Below are 24246 nucleotides of genomic sequence, written 5' to 3'. Positions count from 1 at the left end.
TTTAGCTTTCAACCATCTTTGCCATTTAATGTTTCATCATGCAAGCCACAAACTGGGGTTTTTAAAAAACTAAATATTTTTGGTATTATAATCTGACAACAGTACTAAAATGCAAAGAGTTTCCTGTGCAATTAATTATACTAAAGGAACCAAATTTAGCAATATATATACCCACCATCCCGCAATTCCCAAAAAGCTGCAAGAGAGATACCATCTGCAGTAACCAGATGAACATTTATTTTGTTAACATTTTCAGAAAACAGTAAACGTTACAACAAAATGTTAAAACCAAAAAAAAAGGAAAAGTGAGAAACGGAGAAAGAGAGATTGAGATGAACACCACATTTTGCCTTTAAAATTTTAGTTTTCTTGAAGCAGATCTCCGATTTAGAGTTACAATTGTGTTGTACACAAAATTCTTCACATCCTTCCAAGATCGTTCATTTAGGGCTTCTTCTTCCTCTATGCACTTCATGCATGGCAGTTTTCCAGGAACTCTGCGCTCGGCTATAAACTTGGCCAAGTGTTTGTGTACTGCACTCCTCTCTGCCTCACTCCATGGTCTCTTCACATTTACCTTGGCCGACACTACAAATGGCAATGTAGATTTTGTAACATTAAATCATAAACCATTTACATTTATACTTTTGGCAAAAGCTTTTATCCAAAGTAACTTGCACTGCATTTAACATATACATTATTTGCATTCCCTGGTAATCAAACCCACAATCTTTAGTGTTGCTAAGTTACATGAACAACTAAAAGTATCAATTAAATAAAGTTTTTTTTTAAACTGCAACTGCTTGCTCACAGGCAATACCTTTGGCACTTTTGGTCTGTCGTCCTATTTTCTTATTTGTTGTGGGTTTTTTCAGCAGGTTTGCTCCTGAACACTCATCTGTAGCAGAAACGCATGAGAAGCTATTAGTAAAAACATTAGGTATTGTTAACCCTGTGTACTAAAGTGTAAACAGTAAAATGTGACATCAAGCCTTCATGAAACACTATCACACTACTACAAACAAGATTAAAACATTACTTACCATCTACATCTGATTCTGAACTACCATCTTCACGGCATGAATTAAGTCGCTTTTCAAGGAAGGAGAGATCAGCACCTCCATCTAAAAAACAAAGTCACACATAAACCTGTGCCTGTAACAGGAGTTTTGTACGGTCATGCATTACAAGATTTGTTGAGCCACAAACTTTTAGACAGTATATAGTGTAAGGGTGGTTGAATACTGTACTGTCTCTGCTGGAATTATAACATTTTTTGCAATCTACATGGAAATTGTAAGAGTCGGTTTACATCAACAGTGTAAAATCCACCTATGGAAAAGGACTTACCAATAACTAAGCACCCACCCACCAGAGGACCTGTATGATGCGAAATCAAACAGCTACCCACACGACCGTCGGTTTCTTTTGAAACGTTTTTACAGCAAGGTAAAGTTCAATTTCATCCCATTTCATAATTGTTTTATGTAATTGATTTTTGTCTTTATACTAGAAGTGTTCGAATTGTTATAGTTGCCATTTAAAATAAATAACTGTGAATGTGTGTAGATAAATTCTCAGTCTGCGAAAAAAGGGCCAAGATGAGATGATCTTTGATCAAAACCACAAATCAGTATGTGAGGGTTAACAGCTAGCAAATTTTACTGTTTTGTATATTTAACTCATGAAAACCTGCCTTTCAAGACATGCTTGTTGTTTAAAGTATCTCTTTAGATCAGGTCCAAGATTGTGGCATTTAAAAAACATTTTACTTCACTTCATGGATTCCAGATGCCTTTGCAATAAAGTATTTTTTCTGTGTGTACCTTAACCTTATTTTTTTAAATATAAAGTTTATCTACATTTGTGTTTACAGAAATCATGTACCACAGTGTTGACACTAAAGAAGTGGACGTTGTGCCTGCAGTCTGAGTAAAAAAATATGCAAGTTTAATACATAGATGGTAAATAACTGTGTATAATAAATGTGTATATAATTATGTGTGTGAGCAGTCTGCTCTCCAATCACTCACGATCGGTCCGTGCAGCGTGCATGATGTCAAACACACCTCTGTTACCTGGGGTCATTTAGGATGCGATGACGCGCAACTGTATGCATTTGTGCTGCACATGTCCAATTGTTATTGAGGCTGTTTACCCCTGGTATTAAGATGCATTTTGCCTGTTCAGATCACAAGTGAACAACGCTATAGACAAGTGTAAACGAGGTCTAAAACTTTTTAACCTCGTCAACTTTTGACCACATTAAGTTGTTGAAAACACATTCGACCTGATTGCTTTGTGGTGTAGATGCTCATGTGGTTAAATGTGCTTGAGCAGCCACAAAAGACTTTTGACTCTCCGCCTATTGATCTAATGTGTAATGTATTGAGCACAATGTTTTTACATAGGATCTGACTTCTAGAGCGAACACACAATATACAGCGCTATCTTAAGGCTTTCATTGATAAAAATGAAGTGGCTGCTGTCCGCCTCTTTCATTTGTTTTAATTTCCGAGCATGTGAAAGTTGTGTGAGCTTATTTCATACATTTTTCTGAAATATCAGAGAAAGCTCTACATGTACAAAACACTGTGCAGCATGTTTACAAATAATATAAGCAGCAGACTCTAACATAATATTAGTTCACATCAATTTAAACCTGTCATTTCTCCCACTCGCGTTTAAACGAAAGCAGAGGGACTCGCCCACAGTCTCCACAGACCATCCCCTCAAAGCAATCAGGACAGAAGCGGTCGAATGTGGACAAAAGAAATCAATTAAAATACCAAGTGTGAACTTGATGTGTCTCTCTCGTCCACCAAAACGCACTTTGGGCTCAAATAGGGGTGGGCGGAATGACCAAAAATCTATTTCACGGAATGAGTCATTTTATTTCACGGAACGGAATATTTCACGGTATAAATGTTTTTCAGTTTATATTGTTTTTTGATGATAAAAATGTACAGAAATACACCACTCACTATAGCTTTTAACTAAATGCTCACCACAGTTTTAAAATATGAGCAATTTAAAGTTAAAAATGTTAAAGTGAAACTGCCCAGAAGATAACAACAGCTAAGTCTTGATTTGACAGAATCTTGTTTTTAATTAAGTTATTAATTTTATAGACTTTAATTGCTTCATTAAACTTTAATGGCTTCATTGTATTTTTTTATTTATGCATACATTACATTAAACATATGCAATATGTAAAATGAACAGGAATAAATATATGCAAAAACCTACAGACAGGATAAATACCTGTATATGAGAGAAGAAGCTCTAGATATTATAAATGTGACAGGTGCTATGATGTGATGATCATAAAAGTTTGTTTTAAGGTCTTGACGCCCGTTACTTTCTATTAGACCTTGAATCTCTTTCTCGTCTTTCCGATCAAATATGTTTGTATAAGCAAATGGCGCGTCAAACTACATTGTTTCAGCAGCGCACGTGTCACTGATATAAACGCGAGTTTTGTCTTAGCTTGCTTAAAGTTCAGAAAACTTTACAACTATTAGCATTATGTGCAAGAAGAACTCTTTATTTGGCGTCGCAGCTCCTTGCGCTTGCCTAGAGAGACCTCTGCACTGCCAGCTGCTGCATGAGGAGAGAGAGAGCGCGCGAGAGAGAGAGCGCTAGAGCGAGCAAGACAAGACTCTCGCTGCGTGACCCGCGGTGGATTCACTGGCACTTATAAAAATTACACAAATAACTCGTTCATTTTTTATAAGTGAACTATTTTACATGTTTCTCCGTCACACTCAGTCTAACATGCTTGAGGGCAGAGTTGGCCACGCCCACTAATTTGCATTCCGCGGAATAGACGGAATAGAAAAATCTGTTACGTCTGACATTTTATTCCGCGGTAACGGAATATACCGTCATACCGCCCAGCCCTAGGCTCAAACGTACCTTGGTACAGTATGGTTCACATAATGCGAGTACACCCTAACTCTGCCAAACATACCAGAGTACGATGATGGTCCTCCCACACTCATGATGGTCCCCCCCATACATGTTTTATGATCCGGAAACAAGTATGTTTATGTCATTTTGATGTAAATTGTTTTTGAAGGTCAGAAGATATGCATCCTGTCTCCGCAAAGCCAGTGCAATGAAGTTCACGGTAATTGTTAAGTTTGTAGTTTATTAGACATGTTTGATTTCATGTGGCGTTGCGCAGATCGAGAGTAAAACTCAAGCTTTCTGTCATAGTGTTTAGCAACTGAAAATATACTAAAGTTATACTTAAGCTAAAATTATACTTGGCCTCTAAATGCACACAATAGTGAGTAAAATCTAAAAATGAATTAGACAATGGCTAATATTAGACAATACTTAGTTACCCAGAGTGAAGATTTTGACTTATATCCGAGTGATGTACTTGCATTGTAGAAGGTTGCTAGCCGTGATATTTTATGAAGATGTCAAAGGGAATGACAGGCACTTTTGGTAAAAGGTAAATGCATAGACAAATAAGTTTAAAAAAAAATAAGTTAAAAATATACCATTAGTTTTGAGCACGTTTTGTGAATGTCTTTTACTTTCAGTCTCTCTTTGTTTAATGGTCTGATTAGTTGCTAAATTGAACCATTGAACAAATACCTTGTCAAAAATAACAAATGTTTTGGTTTCCTAGGTAATCTACGTGTTGTTTAATTTGCTTGTTATATAAATAAACTACTTTAAAAAGGACTTTGTTGTTATTTATTCTTAGCAGGGTTTACCAGAAGTTACATGTGTTCCACAAAAGCCGTTTGTTTATGTTGTTACTGCTGAAACCATCTACATGATCTAGGGATGCCACTAACAACTATTTTTATAACGACTAATCTATTGATTATTCTAAACAAATAATTTACCATGAAAAAAACAAACTTTCAATCAAACATCCCTAAACCCTAATGTTCTTTTAATGTGGGATACTCTTTTTATATTGTATATAAATACTATTTATAATGTGATTTATATATATTTTTCACGTTCTGGAAAGGGAAGCACGCTCAATGTGACGCATATAAATTTACCTGCTAACATCAATTGATCCACAACAAGTAAAATGTATTATTCTTGCAACTGTATTTGAAGAACTTATGCAAAGCAGAAATACAAAGATTTAAGCTGCGGTCACACTGGAGACCAGTTCATTATAAAGATCTTTGGCTTCATTAATTTATGCTTTTTAGTAAAGAGAAAGGTCACTCCATAACATAACGCTTTTCTGCTGGTCACATATCTCAATGTGTTATACCCCTGTCTGCCTTGTTGCCCTGATTACTGGATTGTTTACCCGTGTATGACCTTCTGCCTGTTTACTTGGACTTATGTTTGTGGATTGCCCTGATATTAAACTGCATTTGGATGCTCAACCCTTCGTGTCTCTGAGCAGTTTGTTACAGATTTAAATGTCTGTTGTATTGTGTTTACTTAAAAAATAATCAACTTACCCTTTGCTTCCCCACTCTTGGTCTGTCGCCGTCTGTTCTTATTTGGTGTGGGTTTTTTCTTCAGGTTTGCTCCTGAACAATCATCTGTAGCAGAAACGCATGAGAATCTATTAGTAAAAACATTAGGTATTGTTAACTCTCGTGGTACATGTCTTCAAGATTCAAACATTACTTACCATCTACATCTGAACCATCAACTTCACGGCATGATTGACGTGTCTTTTCAGTGGATGAGAAATCAAAACCTCCATCTAAAAAACAAAAAGTGTAACTGTGAGCTTCATACATTATAACAGGATCAGGTGTTTTATTAACTGAGCTTGACACAAAACAGAGATTTGAATCAGGTCATAAAAACAACTTACACTTTGTTTCCCCACTCTTGGTCTGTCATCGTCTTTTCTTATTTGGTGTGGGTTTTTTCTTCAGGTTTGCTCCTGAACAATCATCTGTAGCAGAAACGCATGAGAAGCTATTAGTAAAAACATTAGGTATTGTTAACTCTCGTGGTACATCAAACATTACTTACCATCCACATCTGAATCATCAGCTTCATGGCATGATTTAAGTCTCTTTTCAGGGGAGGAGAGATCAAAACCTCCATCTAAAAAACAAAAAGTGTAACTGTGAGCTTCATACATTATAACAGAAAGTGCTTCAACTCTCATTTTGTTAACTAAATAAAATATGATCAGTAAATAAATGTTCAGATACCAATGGTGCGTGTGAAAGACAGGGTGCATTCTTGTGCTGCTTTTTTTATAGAGTTGAGGGCTTAAACTAAGTGCATGATGGTCAGAGTAAGTGGAGTAAGTTTATGATTGTCAAAGGAAGTAGGGAATGCAATATCAATGATCAGTTTTAACTGCTTGGAAGCTCTGAAAGAGATTTACTCTCCTTCATTGGTCAGATGAGATGGGTTCAGAATAGTTTCAGTCAATCTGTTACGAGAAGACGAGTCTGTTACGAGCAGAGAGAAAAAGTTCGAAGAAGTTCTTGGTGAAACTTTGAGTAGTGAACATTTAACTGACGATAGAGCTAAAAGAGATGCTTGGATAAATCCTTTAGGTTTGGTTCGATGTAGGATGTACATGTGGTTAACAGGATCAGGTGTTTTATTAACTGAGCTTGACACAAAACAGAGATTTGAATCATGTCATAAAAAACAACTTACACTTTGTTTCCACACTCTTGGTCTGTCGCCGTCTGTTCTTATTTGGTGTGGGTTTTTTCTTCAGGTTTGCTCCTGAACAATCATCTGTAGCAGAAATGCATGAGAACCTATTAGTAAAAACATTAGGTATTGTTAACTCTCGTGGTACATGTCTTCAAGATTCAAACATTACTTACCATCTACATCTGAACCATCAGCTTCATGGCATGATTTAAGTCTCTTTTTAGGGGAGGAGAGATCAGAACCTCCATCTAAAAAACAAAAAGTGTAACTGTGAGCTTCATATTATTGTGAGTGTAACTTCACATAAATAAACGAACACCATTACGGTTTTGAATGTTGTTTTACTTTTATTTATATGACCATAATTTAAGGTAATTTAAGGTAATGCAAGATGCAAGATCATCACGCGTATCATTCCATCACTGGCCGGGTTTACGCAGGGCAGCGATAAAGAGATATTAAACTTTAAACATTTAAAATTTTACTTTAGGGTTTTTTTGGACATCCCTTTGGAATCACTGCCATCATATCATCAATTTATCAGGTAATTATAAATATAAGCGCAGCGCTTATGAGTGTTCAAACACTGCTGAACCCTCAGCTGTCAATCTGCCGACCCTCACAAAGTTTTACATTAAATGATAATATATTTGTCTAATCATTGCCCTGTGCTTATTTCTGTCAATGTTCTGCATGATGATCTTTAAAAGTTTCTACTTCTTACTTCACGATTTGCGGTGCGGCCAGTCGCAGTCTTTGTCAAATGGGCGGGTATGAAATAAATTGATGCTGATGTCGGATAACAGGTCAAGTGTTATTTTAATCGCGCGGATGCGGGTTATCAAACAGGACTGTGCATGCCTCGTATAAGGAAAATGGAATGACAACATGAAAATTATAAAATAGCCTACATGTTTATATTCTGTATTAAACCACCATGGGCGCTAAACTAGCGGTCTTAAAGGGACAGTTCACCCAAAAATGAAAATTCTGTCATCATTAACTCTCCCTCATTTTGTTACAAACCTGCAAAATGTCTTTGTTCTGATGAACACGAAGCAAGATATTTTGAGGAATGTTAATAACCAAACCAAGCATGAGTCCCATTCACTTCTATAGTAGGAAAAAATTATACTATGAAAGTGAATGGGGCTCATGAATGATTTGGTTACAAACATTCCTAAAAATATTTTCATTCATGTTCACCAGAACAAAGACATTTATACAGGTTTGTAACAACATGAGAGTGAGTAAATTATGACAGAACTTTCATTTTTGGGTGAACCACAAATCCGATGCGGTCAAAAATTTGGGTGCACCTAACTTTTGTGCTGGTGCACCTAAGAAAAAATGTTAGGCGCACCAGTGCAACCAGTGCAAAAATTTAGTGTAAAGCCCTGATCATGTCATAAAAAACAACTTACACTTTGTTTCCCCACTCGTGGTCTGTCGTCGTCTGTTCTTATTTGGTGTGGGTTTTTTCTTCAGGTTTGCTCCTGAACAATCATCTGTAGCAGAAACGCATGAGAATCTATTAGTAAAAACATTAGGTATTGTTAACTCTCGTGGTACATGTCTTCAAGATTCAAACATTACTTACCATCTACATCTGAACCATCAGCTTCACGGCATGATTGACGTGTCTTTTCAGTGGATGAGAGATCAAAACCTCCATCTAAAAAACAAAAAGTGTAACTGTGAGCTTCATACATTATAACAGGATCAGGTGTTTTATTAACTGAGCTTGACACAAAACAGAGATTTGAATCATATCATAAAAAACAACTTACCCTTTGTTTCCTCACTCTTGGTCTGTCGCCGTCTGTTCTTATTTGGTGTGGGTTTTTTCTTCAGGTTTGCTCCTGAACAATCATCTGTAGCAGAAACGCATGAAAAGCTATTAGTGAAAACATTAGGTATTGTTAACTCTGGTGGTACATCAAACATTACTTACCATCTACATCTGAACCATCAGCTTCACGGCATGATTGACGTGTCTTTTCAGGAGATGAGAGATCAAAACCTCCATCTAAAAAACAAAAAGTGTAACTGTGAGCTTCATACATTATAACAGGATCAGGTGTTTAATTAACTGAGCTTGACACAAAACAGAGATTTGAATCATGTCATAAAAAACAACTTACCCTTTGTTTCCTCACTCTTGGTCTGTCGCCGTCTGTTCTTATTTGGTGTGGGTTTTTTCTTCAGGTTTGCTCCTGAACAATCATCTGTAGCAGAAACGCATGAGAATCTATTAGTGAAAACATTAGGTATTGTTAACTCTCGTGGTACATGTCTTCAAGATTCAAACATTACTTACCATCTACATCTGAACCATCAGCTTCACGGCATGATTTAAGTCTCTTTTCAGGGGAGGAGAAATCAAAACCTCCATCTAAAAAACAAAAAGTGTAACTGTGAGCTTCATACATTATAACAGGATCAGGTGTTTTATTAACTGAGCTGGACACAAAACAGAGATTTGAATCATATCATAAAAAACAACTTACCCTTTGTTTCCTCACTCTTGGTCTGTCGTCGTCTTTTCTTATTTGGTGTGGGTTTTTTCTTCAGGTTTGCTCCTGAACAATCATCTGTAGCAGAAATGCATGAGAACCTATTAGTAAAAACATTAGGTATTGTTAACTCTCGTGGTACATGTCTTCAAGATTCAAACATTACTTACCATCTACATCTGAACCATCAGCTTCACGGCATGATTGACGTGTCTTTTCAGGTGAGGAGAGATCAGAACCTCCATCTAAAAAACAAAAAGTCCTTTGCATATAAACTCTTTACTGAGATAATTACGTTTCAGGTGCTTCTAACACCATGTCCTAACTACATGCACCACGGCGACATCCGATAAAAGGTATGTTTTCCATGATAATCAGAGTTTTGTCCTAACCAACCACAACGTGATACCACAATTACTCTATTTTAGAAACGGTCTGACATGTCATGGCTGACAGCACCACCTATACAGAGATCTTATTTGATGAAAGCTATGCGCATTATGAATATTATGTCTCTCCTCTTTCATGTTTGTAGATGTTTGATTCAAAAGCAGAAATAAATAACAAATCCCTAAAGTTGCACAGGGGAAAGCACCAAGAAGCGTAGGAATGTGTCTGTGTATGTGTGCATGCTCTTCAGCTGCAGTGTGATAGGGCAGCAAACAAACAGAGCAAACTGTTATGATGTGGCACGCCCCTGTTTAAGCCCGATTTATAGTCGTGCATAGGTTCTACGAGCGTAGCTTTGCGTAGCCTGACACGCACCTCACAAAAATTTTAACAGCGCGTCAGATCTACGCGGACCACAAGCGCTGTGATTGGTCCACCAGAACCCCTCCCGTCAGGTAAAAAAAACTGCGTCATAGGTATTTCCGTTTGTGATGGTGAAAATAAGATGAGCCAAGTTGAGGAGTGATTTAACTCAAACTGCATCAAAAGTCGCTGTTTATTTACTTCCATCATTGCTGGAATTCTCAAATTATACACAACAAGTTGCTGTTTCTTCTTCGTTTGTGGGTTAACTTGCTAAGCTTCTCCTTCTTTGACGTTTGCGCTGCTTCTGTCGTGACACGCATGGTTACTGCCTACCAGCGGTCTGTGCGTGTGTTTGCATGACGATGCAAAAGTATAAATGAAAACCGACGCGGAACCTACGCCGTCGCGGCTATGCCATAGGACCTACGCACGACTACAACGAGCCCTTTAGTCCTGTTCAGTATGGACAGACAAACTGCCTGTCGCTGGAATCATATCGCTTCACATGTAGTTAGGACACCGTCTTAGTTAGGGTGACCATATGTGCCATTTTCCCAGGATGTGTTCTCGATGACGTATGCGTTCGACAAATTATACTTCCAGAAGATGCACACGAAATCCTGGCCAAGACACGTCCTGGGGAAAATGGCACGTATGGTCCCCTAGTGTTAGTGCCAAAAAATTTGAAACTTAAAAACTTACCCTCAGCCAGCTTTACTCTCTTTCTCTTTGTTCTCGGTGAGACACCCACAGAATTCAGTGTGGGACCTTCACCTGAAACAGATAACAACATTAAAATTTTATAGAAATATACTTTTACATGGACTACTTCTAAATTAAAATAATTACATTGGTAGTATACAGTAAATGATAAATCTGCTATCAGTTGTCCAATAAAGTCAATGATTAGCTCTTAAAAATTACCCTAGTGGGTAAACCACAGGCAGTTAAAAGATGTGTGGCTACACAATAAAAATGCATTGGAGATAAAACTGCAAACGTACCACAGGCCGGTGCAAGTGTATTAAGGTTCTTCCCCCTTAAAGTCTGAGTGCCTTGCTCCATTGCAAACAGAAGCTTACTTATTTTGGCAATTTGAAATGTTTTGTCCGTTTGCCTATAAAAGTCACGGTGAACTCTGATATCATGTCCCATGAACCTTGCAACTTGCTCCAGTTCTTGTTCACTAAGGTCCAAGAGTTGGCAGAGTGTGGCAACTTGCTTTCTTAATTTAGTTGACCTCAAGAGTTCAGGGTTTTCTGCTTTGCTTTTTTTTGCATATTTCCGCAGACAGTCACATCCGCGTATGTTTGTCATCACACCGGGTCTTGCAAAGAGATAGGGATTTTCAGCAGGTACACCAGCTTCCACTCGCTTTTGAACCAACAAATCAATTGATGCCTTCATTCTCTTTGTCAAGAAAACTGGAACTTTCTTTCCTCGTTTTCCTCTGATTTCTATGCGAGTTAATAACTTGCTGAGCTGCTTTTCCAATGGTGACAAGGTTTTATAAATGTCCTCGTTTATGGCACTTGTGCTTGCTTTCATGTAAACGTCAAGAGTAAGGCGTGATGCTTCCCCTTCACGCCGCTTGTTGAAGATAATGACCTGTGCTAGAACGGACTCGTTTAATGTTTTGTATGCATGTAAATCCATTTGTTCTGTCAATTCATTTCTTGCTTCATCTTCTACCATCCTAAGATGGTCTCTTAAAGCAATAACATTTTTTGTGAGGGGGATGTCATCATCTTTATTCCATCTTTTTTCCTGTATGGTTTGGTGAGCTGTGACAGAAACACTGTTTCTCCAGTTTTTCTCCAGAAGTTCCAAAAACTTTTTAGCTTTCTTTTCTGCAAGATCATCTTCATTCATTAGAGTCTGTCCTATTAGGACCTCCACAGCCCCTTTAAGACAGAATCCAATTTTGACTGCTGTTGAAGGTTTTCCAAACTCATTTTTGCCTGGACTAAACTGAGTTAGACACTTGGCAACACTGACAACAAGCTGATATTTTGATGGCACACACAAATCTTCAAGATAATTGACTGTCTTGTCCATGTCCTTAGCCACTAACATGAATCGGCCAAGCTCTCTCATTCTTTGTGCAATGTACTGGTGCCTGGACTTCACTCGACCATGTTTTGCGTACAGTGATTCACCATAGTTGCAAATTAAACTATCACTCCTGATATGAAACGAAACATCATCTTGTCTCATTTGGTTAATGATGCTCTGACAGCCATCTGAGGAAGCTGCAATAGGAAGCAGGGATGCGGCGCGACTTTGTATTCTACTTCGTCTATTCTTTGTTTTTTCATCGGTCACACAAGATTTTCTTGTTCTGCATGATGATTGATGTCTCCAAAGGTCTTTTCTCTTAAACATTCCAAAACAGTATGGGCAAGGCAAATAATCCTTAACCGAGGCTTTATCAGATGGCTGCTTCCACGTCACTATTTGTCCTCTGCCTTTTTCCAGAACTTTGGAATTATGTTTAAAGTCTCCTTTGTTGCGGAGCTGTTCTAAAAGACTTTTTCTTTGTTTTGATCCTAATGAAAAGCTGAAGGCATATGCCACATCTTTGACATCCATGTGTTTTCTCTCTAAATGTCTTGAAATCTTTAACTGAGATTTCCCACAGTAGAGGCAATAATGTCTTTTGTCCCAAGCTCTTTTCTTGTCTTCCCGCCTTGTGCAAATTTTTAGGGTCACATTTAATTTGGATGTATCTGTCTTTTTTATCTTGTGTAGTTTATGGTGTTTTTTTCCATACGTTCTTGTGTTTTCAGTTTTTTTGATGGCACCGTCGCTAGAATTTGTGTCGGAACATTCAAGTATTTCACTGGACATCATTGGGTTCTTCCACGATGAACCTTTGTCTGGGCTCAAATCACTGGACGATGAACTCTGACCTGGTTTGTAATCTGGGTCTAGTCCTGCACAACTGGATAACTCTGATTCTGATGAATCACTATCCTCCTGCTCCTCAGAAATAGCATCCAGCTACAAATTAAAAGTATTATTATTATTATCAGAAAAAAAGCAGAGAGTTGGCTCCTAGTTATATCTATTAAATCATTTAAAATCTTTCACATTAATACATAAAGAACTTTTAATGGTATAATCCTTATGATCAGAATGTCAAATTGAAATCGCAGGGTTCATGAGTTAATAGCAAATGCTTACAATTTAATCGTAAAATGAATTTAAAGTACGTTTAAAAAAAAAGAGGAAAAAAACTGGCAACACTTTATAATAAGACTATACTTCTTAACAATTAGTTAATGCATTAGATAGCATGAACTAACAATGAACAATATTTCTACAGCATATATTAATCTTTGTTCATTTTAATTTCAGCATTTGTTAATGCATTTATAAAATCAAGCGTTATAACTTTTAACATTAGCACCATGAACTAACATGAATAACTAACATTAACAAGACTTAATACATCTTGAAAAACTATATTGTTCATTGTTTATTGATGTTAGTTACTGCATTTACTAATGTTTACTAATACTACCTTATTGTAAAGTGTTACGAAAAACTTACTAAGATTTGTATAATTGAATGTCATGTAACCATTATGCAATACTACAGTACATCATAAAACCGAGAATTCATGCGACAGACATCACTTCGCCCAAGAAGCAGTGCTTCACCTTCTGAGAATATAGTTCCCAGTATGTATACTGTTAAAAGATGGCTTATATGACCTTGTTATTTGTACACGGTGTGATTTGTATAGTCACAACACATAAATAGGAAAATGTTGGCGTTATTTTGTCACTTATTTGGAGCAGTATGCTAGCTGGAGCCATTCAATTCCAGTCTTTGTGCTAAACTTAGCTAGCAGGGGCATGCGTCAGACAGAGTTACAGCATGCACGGAGATGAAAAAGGTATGTATGGACTTATTTAACTCTGGGGGATACGGTGAATAAGCTAAATTCCCAAAATGTGGGCATGTTCCTTTAAAAACGTCATGTGTCTTTACGGGATCTTTGCTGTATCTGTGTGAATGCAAGCACAGATTCCGAGAAGTCATTGACAGTGTGAATGAAGATCAAACTATTCCAGACAAAACCAGGATGCATTTTCTGTAATGTCTGTGTAAAAAAGGGCTGAATAAACTTAAATACGGAAGAAAAATTAATGTTTTTAAAACGTGCAAATGAGATATTAAAATATTTACTGGAAAATCACAGGGAAATTCTCAAGTAAATAATTTAGGTCAAAGGTGTTCAGCTGACAAAAGTCTGAAAACCAGTGGTGGCTGGTGACTTATTTTTCGAGGCCAAATGATATAAAGCTCGTCACAACATGTATGTAACCTGTTATGTGTGTGGTTCATCATTTTAAAAATATGTGTTCGGCACGTCATGTAAACTGTGCATCACGTCATGTCAAAATATGAGCCTGCTGCAGATGCTTCAAAGGGGTTTATGATAAGAGAGACGCTCACATTTGCCAGATACTCGCTTAATCTTATGTGTAATCAAAGTTAGGGTTAAGTTGGTGTCGTACGAGTATTTTGTGAACATGAGCATCTCTTTTATCATTCGATGCGTGTGCACCAAGCACGTATTTTAAAAAGAGGCATGATGCACATGGTTCACACAAACAAATATTTTGACATGACGAGCAACACACGACACTGCGAACACATTATGAATTACGCACCTCAGAAGAGAAGTCATCAGCAGCCACTGTTAAAAAAACCCTGTGCTATAGCATAGAGGCAATGGAAGTGTCCAGATACTTGATGTTTAATATGTGGAACATACCTAAAAACACAATTAGACTGAACCACAGTCTCTATAAATAGCAATGCTGACATTGCGGGCACGTGTGTCAAAATTGAGGCATAAAATCTGTTTCCGCCACACAGGACTTTTACAATGCATCTCATGCAATATCCACCCCTCGCCGCATGGTTGTTGTATGTTTTTACTAAATACAACAATAAATACGTCAAGTCTGACCACCAAAAGCGTTTGATATTTTGAACTTTCAACCCAGAGGTGTTTGTTTTTAGTTCAAAGCAACTGTTTGAAAATGTGTGACACTTTCAATCATTCCGTGTGCTTCCACTAAACTCTGGACACTAATGAAAGCTAGGTGGACATTAAATTATATATATATATATGTATATATGTATATATATATATATATGTATATGTATGTATATGTATATGTATGTTTTTATATGTATGCATTTATATGTATGCATATAAATAAAAATTATATATATATGTATGTATGTATGTATGTATGTATGTATGTATGTATGTATGTATGTATGTATATATATATATATATATATATATATATATATATATTAGGGCTGTCACTTTTTATTCGATATTCGAATATGCATTCGAACATGACGTGAAATATCCGTATTCGAACTATAAATAAACCATCCGGTTTTTTAAATGCCATGTGTAGCGCATTTTTTACAGTAACACCTCGTAATAGGAAGGAGGCTGAGGGCAACTGTGCGCAAGAGAGGGAATCAAATGGGACCAAAATGAACCTCATGTGCATGTCAAGATAGAATTATAGTTTGTATAAAAAATGACATATTGTTTATAGTGTTAAATATTATAGCAGAATAAAAAGCTTGTGTTAATACATTCACATTATGAAATTAGCATGTATGAAGATAATTTCATCATGTTTACAACTCAATGTAAACTTTATATTAAACAACAACAGCATTTGTCTTGTAAACGGATTTGAAATGATCATGTGCTGACTGTTGCGCGTCACATTGACGACAAGTGAGATCTGCTTAAAGCGGTAAGTTTAATTTCATCTCAAGTATCAAAGGGTTTGTGCTCTCTATCATTGAAAACGGGCAAGCAAACAGCACGCGCAGGGTTAATGTTCTTGTGAATGACGGCTCACAAACGCGCGGGATAGGCTTTGTATGTGTGGTTGTTTTCAATGACAGATTTGGTCACAAACACGCTCAAGCGCGGGATATGTGTGCTTGTCAATGACAGACATTAAATCCGCGGATTTCCGCGGAGTTTTCTGCCGAAATCTGCGGGCGCGAATTCCGTTTGCTTCAGCCTATATACTCCTGCTGCTATTTAAGTTGTCACGTTATTGTTTGTAACTGTTCTGAATAATTTTTTTATATATATAAGTTTGTTATTCATAAGTTGATAACCTGCTGTTTCAAACATTAAGTAAAAAAGTAATGCAGACAACCCTGTTTATGACTGTCACTGTTAATAATTTTGTGATTGAACCTTCATTACGGTGGGGTTTTTGATGCGTGTGGGGGGGCGGCGCCTAGATATTCGAATATATTCGGATACATTGCATGATATTCGAAATCCGTTCGAATTTGATTTTTCTCAAAAGTGACAGCCCTAATATATATATATATGTATATGTATGTATATGTATATGTATGTTTTTATATGTATGCATATAAATAAAAATTATATATATATATATATATATATATATATATATATATATATATATATATATATATATTTGAAGAGTTTGGTTACAAAACGCAATAAATCTATTTTGACAAATTTTGGTAAAAACGTGTTTTCTATACCAAGAAAGTGTCAAGATGAAAACCACTATTTTCTGTTACAAACTTTCACATAAATCCATGACAAGTTTTTATTCAAAATGCTATAAATCTATTGAATCAATCGCCTATATAAATGTGCATTCATCTTCGCCATGTTATATTCATTTAGTTGACTAGTTGTACACACTGATTTAAAAAATAAACATTAATCATTAATCAAAACACTTACTTTGTGATATTAAGAACACTTTCATTGCTGCGGTTATACTTGACGTCTTCGCTTAACGTTTTTCACAGCGATCAGCTGTAATGTTTTGGTCCTGCTCGATTTTCGTGGACTTTGAGTAAAATTATGGAAAGTCTTTCATAAGATCCCCTGGGGTCAATGTGTTAGCATGACAGAAACTTGATGCTGTCGGTCCGGGCAAACAAGCGATCGTCTCCCAAAGTGCCTCTTGTGTAAATTATTAGATGTTGATGACTTACGTTTCCATCACAGGTTTATCAATGCTATTAAAGTATTATTTTGATTTTGTTTGTTTGTTGATACAAAGTAGATGAGGAAAACTAGGACTCCGTGTACTCAGCGCGGCGCCATTGTTTGTTTACATTGCGTGAATGGTGCGCTGTAATCTGTGGAGTGGATTTATGGCATTCTGTAAAAAAGGAGGAGTGGCGTTTATTGCGTTTTGGGAAAAAGGGAGAAAAGATGACAGAATAACACGGCGGATATTGGATTTTGCGTAAAATTAAGAATTAACTTTTTAATACTGACCTGATATAATACTGGTTCTGGCAGTAACTCATTTTTTTCAAAAATGGCGTCGTTTATTGCGTTTTGGAACCAAACTCTTCATTTATATGTTTGCATTTATATGTATGCATATAAATAAAATTTTTATATATATATATATATATATATAGGCTATATGGTGTCATCATTGGAAGCAGTGACCTTCGCAACTCCTTCTCGTACTTTTGAGTGACTGACAGCTCTGTGCAAACACTTTAAAGTCACAACCAGATTCATCGAAACAAATAACGCAATTTGACGCGAGGTACAGAGGAGCGATTTAAATCCGATCAAGCATTACGTTATCCTCGCCGAGCGCAGCTCGTGGTTGCTAAGAAACACGCCACGGGAGCGCGCTTTGGAAGAAAGAAGGGCTTTGATCCGCGTTTAGCACGTGTTTTAAAACGTGACACGCGAACGGCCACGGAACGCTGTAATGTAACATTACGAAATACACATTTCCTCCTTAAATTAAATGACAAATGCAACTTTTTAAAAGATTTTGAAAAAGCACATACCTGTGTTGAACGCTCTCCCATTGTTTCCTGGACACAAAGATTGAAAATGTATATCAGCATAACACATATTTAACATATCAAAATGTTAAGACTGCACAAATACAACCAAATGAATGCATCCTAATTTATCTTAATCTATGATCACATGACTCTTAAAGTGAGGCCTACAGGCTGTACTGATGTTACAATCTATGGTCTTAAGTTCTGATTCAATTTTAAAACATTAAACAAGGGTTAAAACATTGAGATGTTTTACAAAAACGACACAGTGTAATGTTAGTCTGTGAATTGATATGCATTATGCTTTCTGGACAATTAAGACAATTAAAACAAAAACATGCATTTAAATAAATATGAAGAAAAATAATAATGTTAGGAACACTTACCTGACGAAGAAAAGTTTGTTCATAACGGCTTGCGCATTTATTGTGATGCTGTCTAAGTCTCTCCAATCTTCTCTGAAATCGCTCCATCAACCATGAGTTATAAACAAACGCTGATGAGCAGTGAAGTGAAATGGGGGATGGGGAAACAGTGTAGCAGTGTAGCGCTGGTCTGGGGAGTGGGGGTTGGGCGACGCAAACACGTGCAGTGTAGCACTGGTCTGGGGCATTGGGGGATGGGCGTTTACTTTGTATCACAATATTCTCACAGTGTTTCACATGGAAGAATCTTGACTTTTTCAGCATTAATAAGAATATATGATATTTTAACACTGTATTCATTTTGTTAAAGGCCTGCATTAAAACTTTTATTAAAGTAAATTTACAAAAGCAGTACCATTAAGCATTATATGCAAACATTTAGTGATTATAATCCAGTATGTAAATGATGCATTGATTAAACAATTCTTTAAATTGGAATTATATGAGAAAATGAAGACTAAACTAAACTTCTATTAAATTAGTATGTCTACACTGTATTTAATGTACTTAACTGGCTCACAGAGGTACAGAGTTATTAGTTTGTGAGCTGAAGTTATATGGATGTACATTTACTTTAATGTGTGGCTACAAACAGTTGTGTAGTGCAAGGTATACAGAATATACCCACTTTATTAGATGGCATGGGGTAAACCCACTTTTAAATTCCAAATATTAAGGAATAATATTAATTTCATAATGATCCTTACGCTGAGAAGTCAAGCAGCTGTAGTAAAGCGACAATACTGATTCCATTTTGGAGTTAACCAAATATGCAAGATTAATCAAACATGTCACTGTTTATAACACAGGGCATTCAACCTTAGTTTGGCCACTATGTACTGTGTCTTAAGAACTAGTCTGATCAACTAGGGCTAATCAGTACATTTTGGATTGAAATGAGATCAGTCTACGTTCAAACGTAACTGACTTAAAACAGTTATAAACAGTTTTGAAGAAAATAGATTACTAACTTGTATGACTAAACAGTTTAGGCAGTCGACCACAGGACATACTGTGTGAGTGACTGGAAGATAGCATTGTGCTATCAGCACTATAAGATAGGGTATCTAATTTAAAAAAAAATGCTAACGGTAGCCGAATAGCAATGAAATCACGATGCCACTCTCCATTCAAATCGCCATTCAAAGTCACACCTCTTTCAAAACACATGAACATGCACAGATCAGACGTTTACATCTCATGTCTCGTTCACCAGTGAGAAAACTTTGCAGTACAAAGTGAATAACATTACCAAAATAACCAACATAAACAACTGTTTTACATCAGAATTAGTTAAAGCACACTTTCGGCTGTGTAGACGTAGTAACATAACTATATCGTTATGCTAATCCGTAAACGAACACAAATTTCATAAGCAACACAATGTTTCATCAAAGTAGAATATCTGAATCCATCTCAATACAAACATATCGCGTACCTACCTTACCAAAATAAACTTTTAGACCTTTTGCCTCCTGCAGCTGTTTGCAAATCGTGGTAAAGCAGTAAAGTTGCCGATGTTCATTTGTGTTTTTGCTCTTTGCTGATCCAGACAGTTTTTGCTGTTGTTGTTATAAAAGATGTCTTTCGTTTTGTGGCTCCTGTGCAGGTTGTCAATTCAGCAGAAAAGTTTATCATTATCCCTCTGTTTACAGACAGGAGATGAGCGCACGTGAACGCACCGATGATGTATGGTGTCTGCGTGAACAAGCTGCGCGGTGACATTCAAATTATGCTTACGGATGAGGGACAAAAAAAGGCAACGTCCGTTCGAACCGAGATCTATGATTGGTTTAAAATTTTTTGGTCCTACGCCTTTCACAGATGACATACATTTCAACTTAACATAGTGATTGCTATCAGGATGTGAGGAAACTTTTAATCAGCATAACTAAAAGTGTTTTTGGATCAAATCAGATACCCTGCCTTTAACCAAATAGCTGTCTCCCTCCAAGTGACCATGTCTGTGTGGCCAGGTTATACAACATCTGACTTCAGTAAAACTCCATCAACCTCCAAAATAGACAGCATAACACTAGTGATGACAATAGAATAAATTATATGAAAAATAATAAAGTATACATGGAAAATGAACAGTCACCTCCATAAGTATTGAAACAGAAGCAGGTTTTGTGTTATTTAAGCAGTTTACCAAAATTTATTCCAGTTAAAGTCATATAGTAAATATAGGCTTAAAGTGCACACATCCAGTTTGGATGAAAAGTTTAGGCAGTTTAAAATGTGAGAGTAAAATAAGATCATCCACCACTGTTATCCTATATAGGTGTACAGGATTTTTATGTTGCTAAGCTCACCATTGTGTTTTTTTAGTTAGAATGTTGATTTGGTCACTCTTAAGGTTCCTGCCATCTCTCTGATGGATTTGTTGTGTTTTGATATATATCTAAAAGGGGCAGTTACATTAAATGGCTGCTATTCCCCTGCTGAAAAAAACAGCATCAAACCAGCATGGACCAGCATGGGAATTATGCTGGTCTATGCTGGTTTAGCTGGTGTTCACTAGCACAGTGGTTCTTAATGTTATTCCTGGAGGCCCACTGCCCTGCACATTTTGTATGTCTCTTTTGTCTGACAGACTCAGTTCAGTTCATGGAGATCTCTTCTAATGAGCTGATGATTTGAATCAGGTGTGTTAAATAAGGGAGACATAAAATGTGCAGGGCAGTGGGCCTCCAGGAATAACGTTAAGAACCACTGCACTAGCAAATAAACACCAAAACACAACATATGCTGGTCTTGCTGGTATGCTGTTTTTTTAGCAGGGTCCTAAACTATTTAGACAATCTGGATCAGACAATCAGATGCCCTCTGAGTAAAGCTGAGAGTGTGCACTATTAACTATGTAACACAAAATGTGCTTCTGTTCCAATATTTATGAAGGTGACTACATGTAAGGGTCAAAGATCACATAAAGTTGAAATTTGGTATCATAGTAGCACCAGACCCCGAGCCTAACCCTCATTTGACTTGACATTGTTCATTTAAGAGCATCTCTGTGGCTATTAGACACAGATGCATATAAAGGCCGTATTCCTGCATAAAAACTAGAAAACTCCTTATTTTAGAGACTTTGTATGACATCTTTGTATGACACTCAGGGGATGTTGCAAAACCACCATGTGAAGTTTGGGGCTGGTCAGATCTGTCTAGAACAATATATTAATGACACAGCAAATTAAAAGGAAATAGTTAACCTCAGGTTATTCTAAACCCCGGGTTAACTGAATCCTGACATGTCTGTTTCACGTTTCACACTGTGCATTCCTAAACCCTAGGTCATGTAATTATCAAGCAACCCTGAACACCTTGATTAGCTGCTTCAGCTGTGTTTAATTGGGCTCATAACATTCTAACCCTGCTCCTGAGCATTTTACCCTGGGTTAATTTTAGGGAAAACCCCGCTTCTAAATTACAAGTGTGAAATGCTTCTTAACCTATGGTAAAAAGCAGGGTTTATAACAAAGATAACAGTAACTTACTTGTGCAGTGTTATGTGTAATGAGCATGCATGACACAGATACGGACGTGTTTACCTCTCACACTGTTTACAGACGTTTATCAATACATGCACAATGTAAGCACACCTGAAGCGTCGCTTATAGACCTTTCAGCTGCAATAACACAAACAAACGGATTTTGTGGCCCAAACTAATGCTGCGTTCCAGGCAACCTGTAACCCGTAACTCACGACTTCAAAACCATGACTCACGACTCTGAACTGGGAGTACATCGATCTAGTACGAGTTCACGGGTGGGAAGTCACGGGTTTGACTGCCGTTCCAGTGCACTTTCACCGGTAGAAGGTTGTAAAAACACGAGTTACAGGCTGCCTGGAACGCATAGGGTCGTGAGTCGTGGTTTTGAAGTCGTAACTCACGGGTTTAAAAACCTGCCTGGAACGCAGCATTAACTTCCAGTAAACGTCTGCATAGAACAGAAGTCCATCTAAAGTACAGATTATTTCTGATAACAAGCAAAATAAATAACCACAAAATTACTCAAATCAGAGCTAAAGTGTATCAACCATAAAACTGAGAAACAATTGCTTGGAGGAAGAAGACTGGAGACTCAATGAAATAATTAATATAAACTTTAATTACAGTAACAAAAACCAGGCAGACTTAAAGTTCATTTCCACATCCTTTTTGTTTCCTATCTGAATTTGCTGAATTGCCCATGTCCTTCACACGTGATGCCTTATATTTAGACATTAAATAGGCTATACTGTCATTCTGTCAAATGTTTAGATGAAGGTTGTGATTTATTTAACCTACAGTTCAGTTTGAAGTCATCTAATACAACATTGTTTAGTCAAGAGAGACTACACGACTGTCAGCGTGTGCCACAGTAGTAGAAACAACACAAATATGGATATAAAGTCATTAACCCACTGTAACTGTACTATATATGTCTTAATACATAAAGCTGCGTTTAAGTAATAAGTATACATGCAACCAGAGGTGAGTAGGAACGGAACATTTACTTCGTTACATGTATTTGAGTAAGATTTCGGAAAATATTTACTATTAGTACATTTAAAATGCCCTACTAAAAAACAGCTAAAACTATTATAAGCTGGTAGCTGGTTTTAGCTGGTTTAAGGTGTCAGTAGCTGGTTTAAGTTGGCCCATCCAGCCTGGCAAAGCTGGTCAAGCTGGTGGGGTCTTCCAACCTGACCAGCTGTACAGCTTAACCAGCTGTACAGCTTAACAGCTTAAAAAATGACCAAAACACAGGTAAACCAGATGGTTCATTAGCAAAACCAGCTAACCATTAGGCCTACGTAAATTAACCATGGATTTATTGTGGTAAAAGTGTAGTAAGTTTAACTATGGTTTTTGAAATCCATGGTTGTCAAAACTTATTTTGTTGTTACCATGGTTTTACTACAGTAACCATGTTTTGTTTTTTGTTTCAACTCAAAGAGCTAAAACCAGCTCACCAGCTTATGCTAATTTTAGCCGTTTTTTCAGGGTTCACTTTAACTCTTACTGGAGTAAATTTAATGGACAATTTGTACTTTTACTGCGTTACTGTATTTTAATTCATTATTGTTTCTTGGCCATTTGCTCATTAATTACTCATTTGAGTCGTTTCCTTAGTGTATTGCAAATAAATGAGTCATTAGAGTCGATTCTTCATCACGAATGTATTGAACAATGTTTTGAACTGGATCGCGATTCAGTTTGAATGAATTGTTCAGTACGCTGCGCAAACTGAACCGTCTGTTGCGGTTTTTTTCAGTCATATAAAAACACGGAGAACACAAAGAGTGTTGGATGGCATGGATATGAATCTACTACTACATCTATTTACTAAAAGCAAACTTCACACGTGTACTATTGATGAAAGCCCGGCAGTATAAGCGCGCGACCTGTTCGTCGTCAGACAAACGCGCGCACTCCATAAATACTGTAACAGCACAGACTGAAGAAAATCCGTCGATGATTGACGTGTGATTCGCTGTATCTTCAAATGTAAGTGCTTCTTATTTTACACTGTCGATGCCATCAGACCATTTTGGCAGATGCTCTGAGTTTAGTTAACTTTTTTGCATAGTGAATTCGAAACTGTCGGTTTATTTAATATTGTCTGTACTTTAATATTGACTGTACATCGACATGAAGACTAACTGTTAAGAGATAATTTCACAGAAATGCTTCTCTATTGTGTGTTTGTCATTACAGTACTTGTACAGTAGTCTTTAACCTGTACTGTTTGTGAATGGTGCAATTTTTACACATATTGTGTAAATACAGTAACATAACGTAATAAATGTAATATTTTAAGGTCCATTTAAATTTCAGATACTGATCATGCAATCCTTGATAAAAAAAGTGCAATACCTAAATTCACCATGGTTTTACATTTTTAATACATCATTACTGTAGTAACACAGGTAACTGGACTTTAATAAATACACTCATAAAATATAATTAAAATAATATATATGGTTATTCTTGCAGAGGGTTATAAAAATGCATAAAATATGTAGGGTTTTGGTAAGACATTGAGATGTC

At 36.7% G+C, this 24246-nt stretch overlaps 2 protein-coding genes across 9 annotated transcripts in view; both read right to left on the bottom strand.

Moving 5' to 3' along the window:
• Positions 1 to 24246, bottom strand: part of LOC135767072 (uncharacterized) — a 56974-nt gene that overhangs the window by 20987 nt on the left and 11741 nt on the right. The gene's annotated exons all lie outside the window — the stretch shown is intronic.
• Positions 216 to 18986, bottom strand: LOC135767070 (uncharacterized). 7 transcript variants are annotated; one of them, XM_065276665.2, is made up of 19 exons: positions 18167 to 18973; positions 17781 to 17807; positions 10907 to 12905; positions 10605 to 10676; positions 9317 to 9391; positions 9141 to 9224; positions 8951 to 9025; positions 8775 to 8858; positions 8585 to 8659; positions 8421 to 8504; positions 8231 to 8305; positions 8055 to 8138; positions 6804 to 6878; positions 6628 to 6711; positions 5983 to 6057; positions 5454 to 5537; positions 1044 to 1124; positions 821 to 898; positions 216 to 588 (listed from the first exon to the last, which is right to left on the bottom strand). In XM_065276665.2, the coding sequence occupies exons 1-19, from the start codon at positions 18521 to 18523 to the stop codon at positions 353 to 355; spliced, it is 3804 nt and encodes a 1267-aa protein (XP_065132737.1). In that variant the 5' UTR covers positions 18524 to 18973; the 3' UTR covers positions 216 to 352. The 7 variants fall into 7 exon arrangements, 4 of the variants coding, with proteins under 4 accessions (XP_065132737.1, XP_073671115.1, XP_065132738.1 ...); XR_010541882.2 differs by lacking the exons at positions 216 to 588; positions 821 to 898 and adding exons at positions 5630 to 5704; positions 5819 to 5902 and having other exon boundaries at positions 1071 to 1124; positions 18167 to 18986; XM_073815014.1 differs by lacking the exons at positions 17781 to 17807; positions 18167 to 18973 and adding an exon at positions 16699 to 17086.

The sequence above is a fragment of the Paramisgurnus dabryanus genome, chromosome 6, assembly GCF_030506205.2.
Source record: "Paramisgurnus dabryanus chromosome 6, PD_genome_1.1, whole genome shotgun sequence".
Lineage (NCBI taxonomy): Eukaryota > Metazoa > Chordata > Actinopteri > Cypriniformes > Cobitidae > Paramisgurnus > Paramisgurnus dabryanus.
The sequence above is the reverse complement of the archived record's forward strand: the minus strand, read 5'-3'. Positions and strand labels throughout refer to the sequence as shown.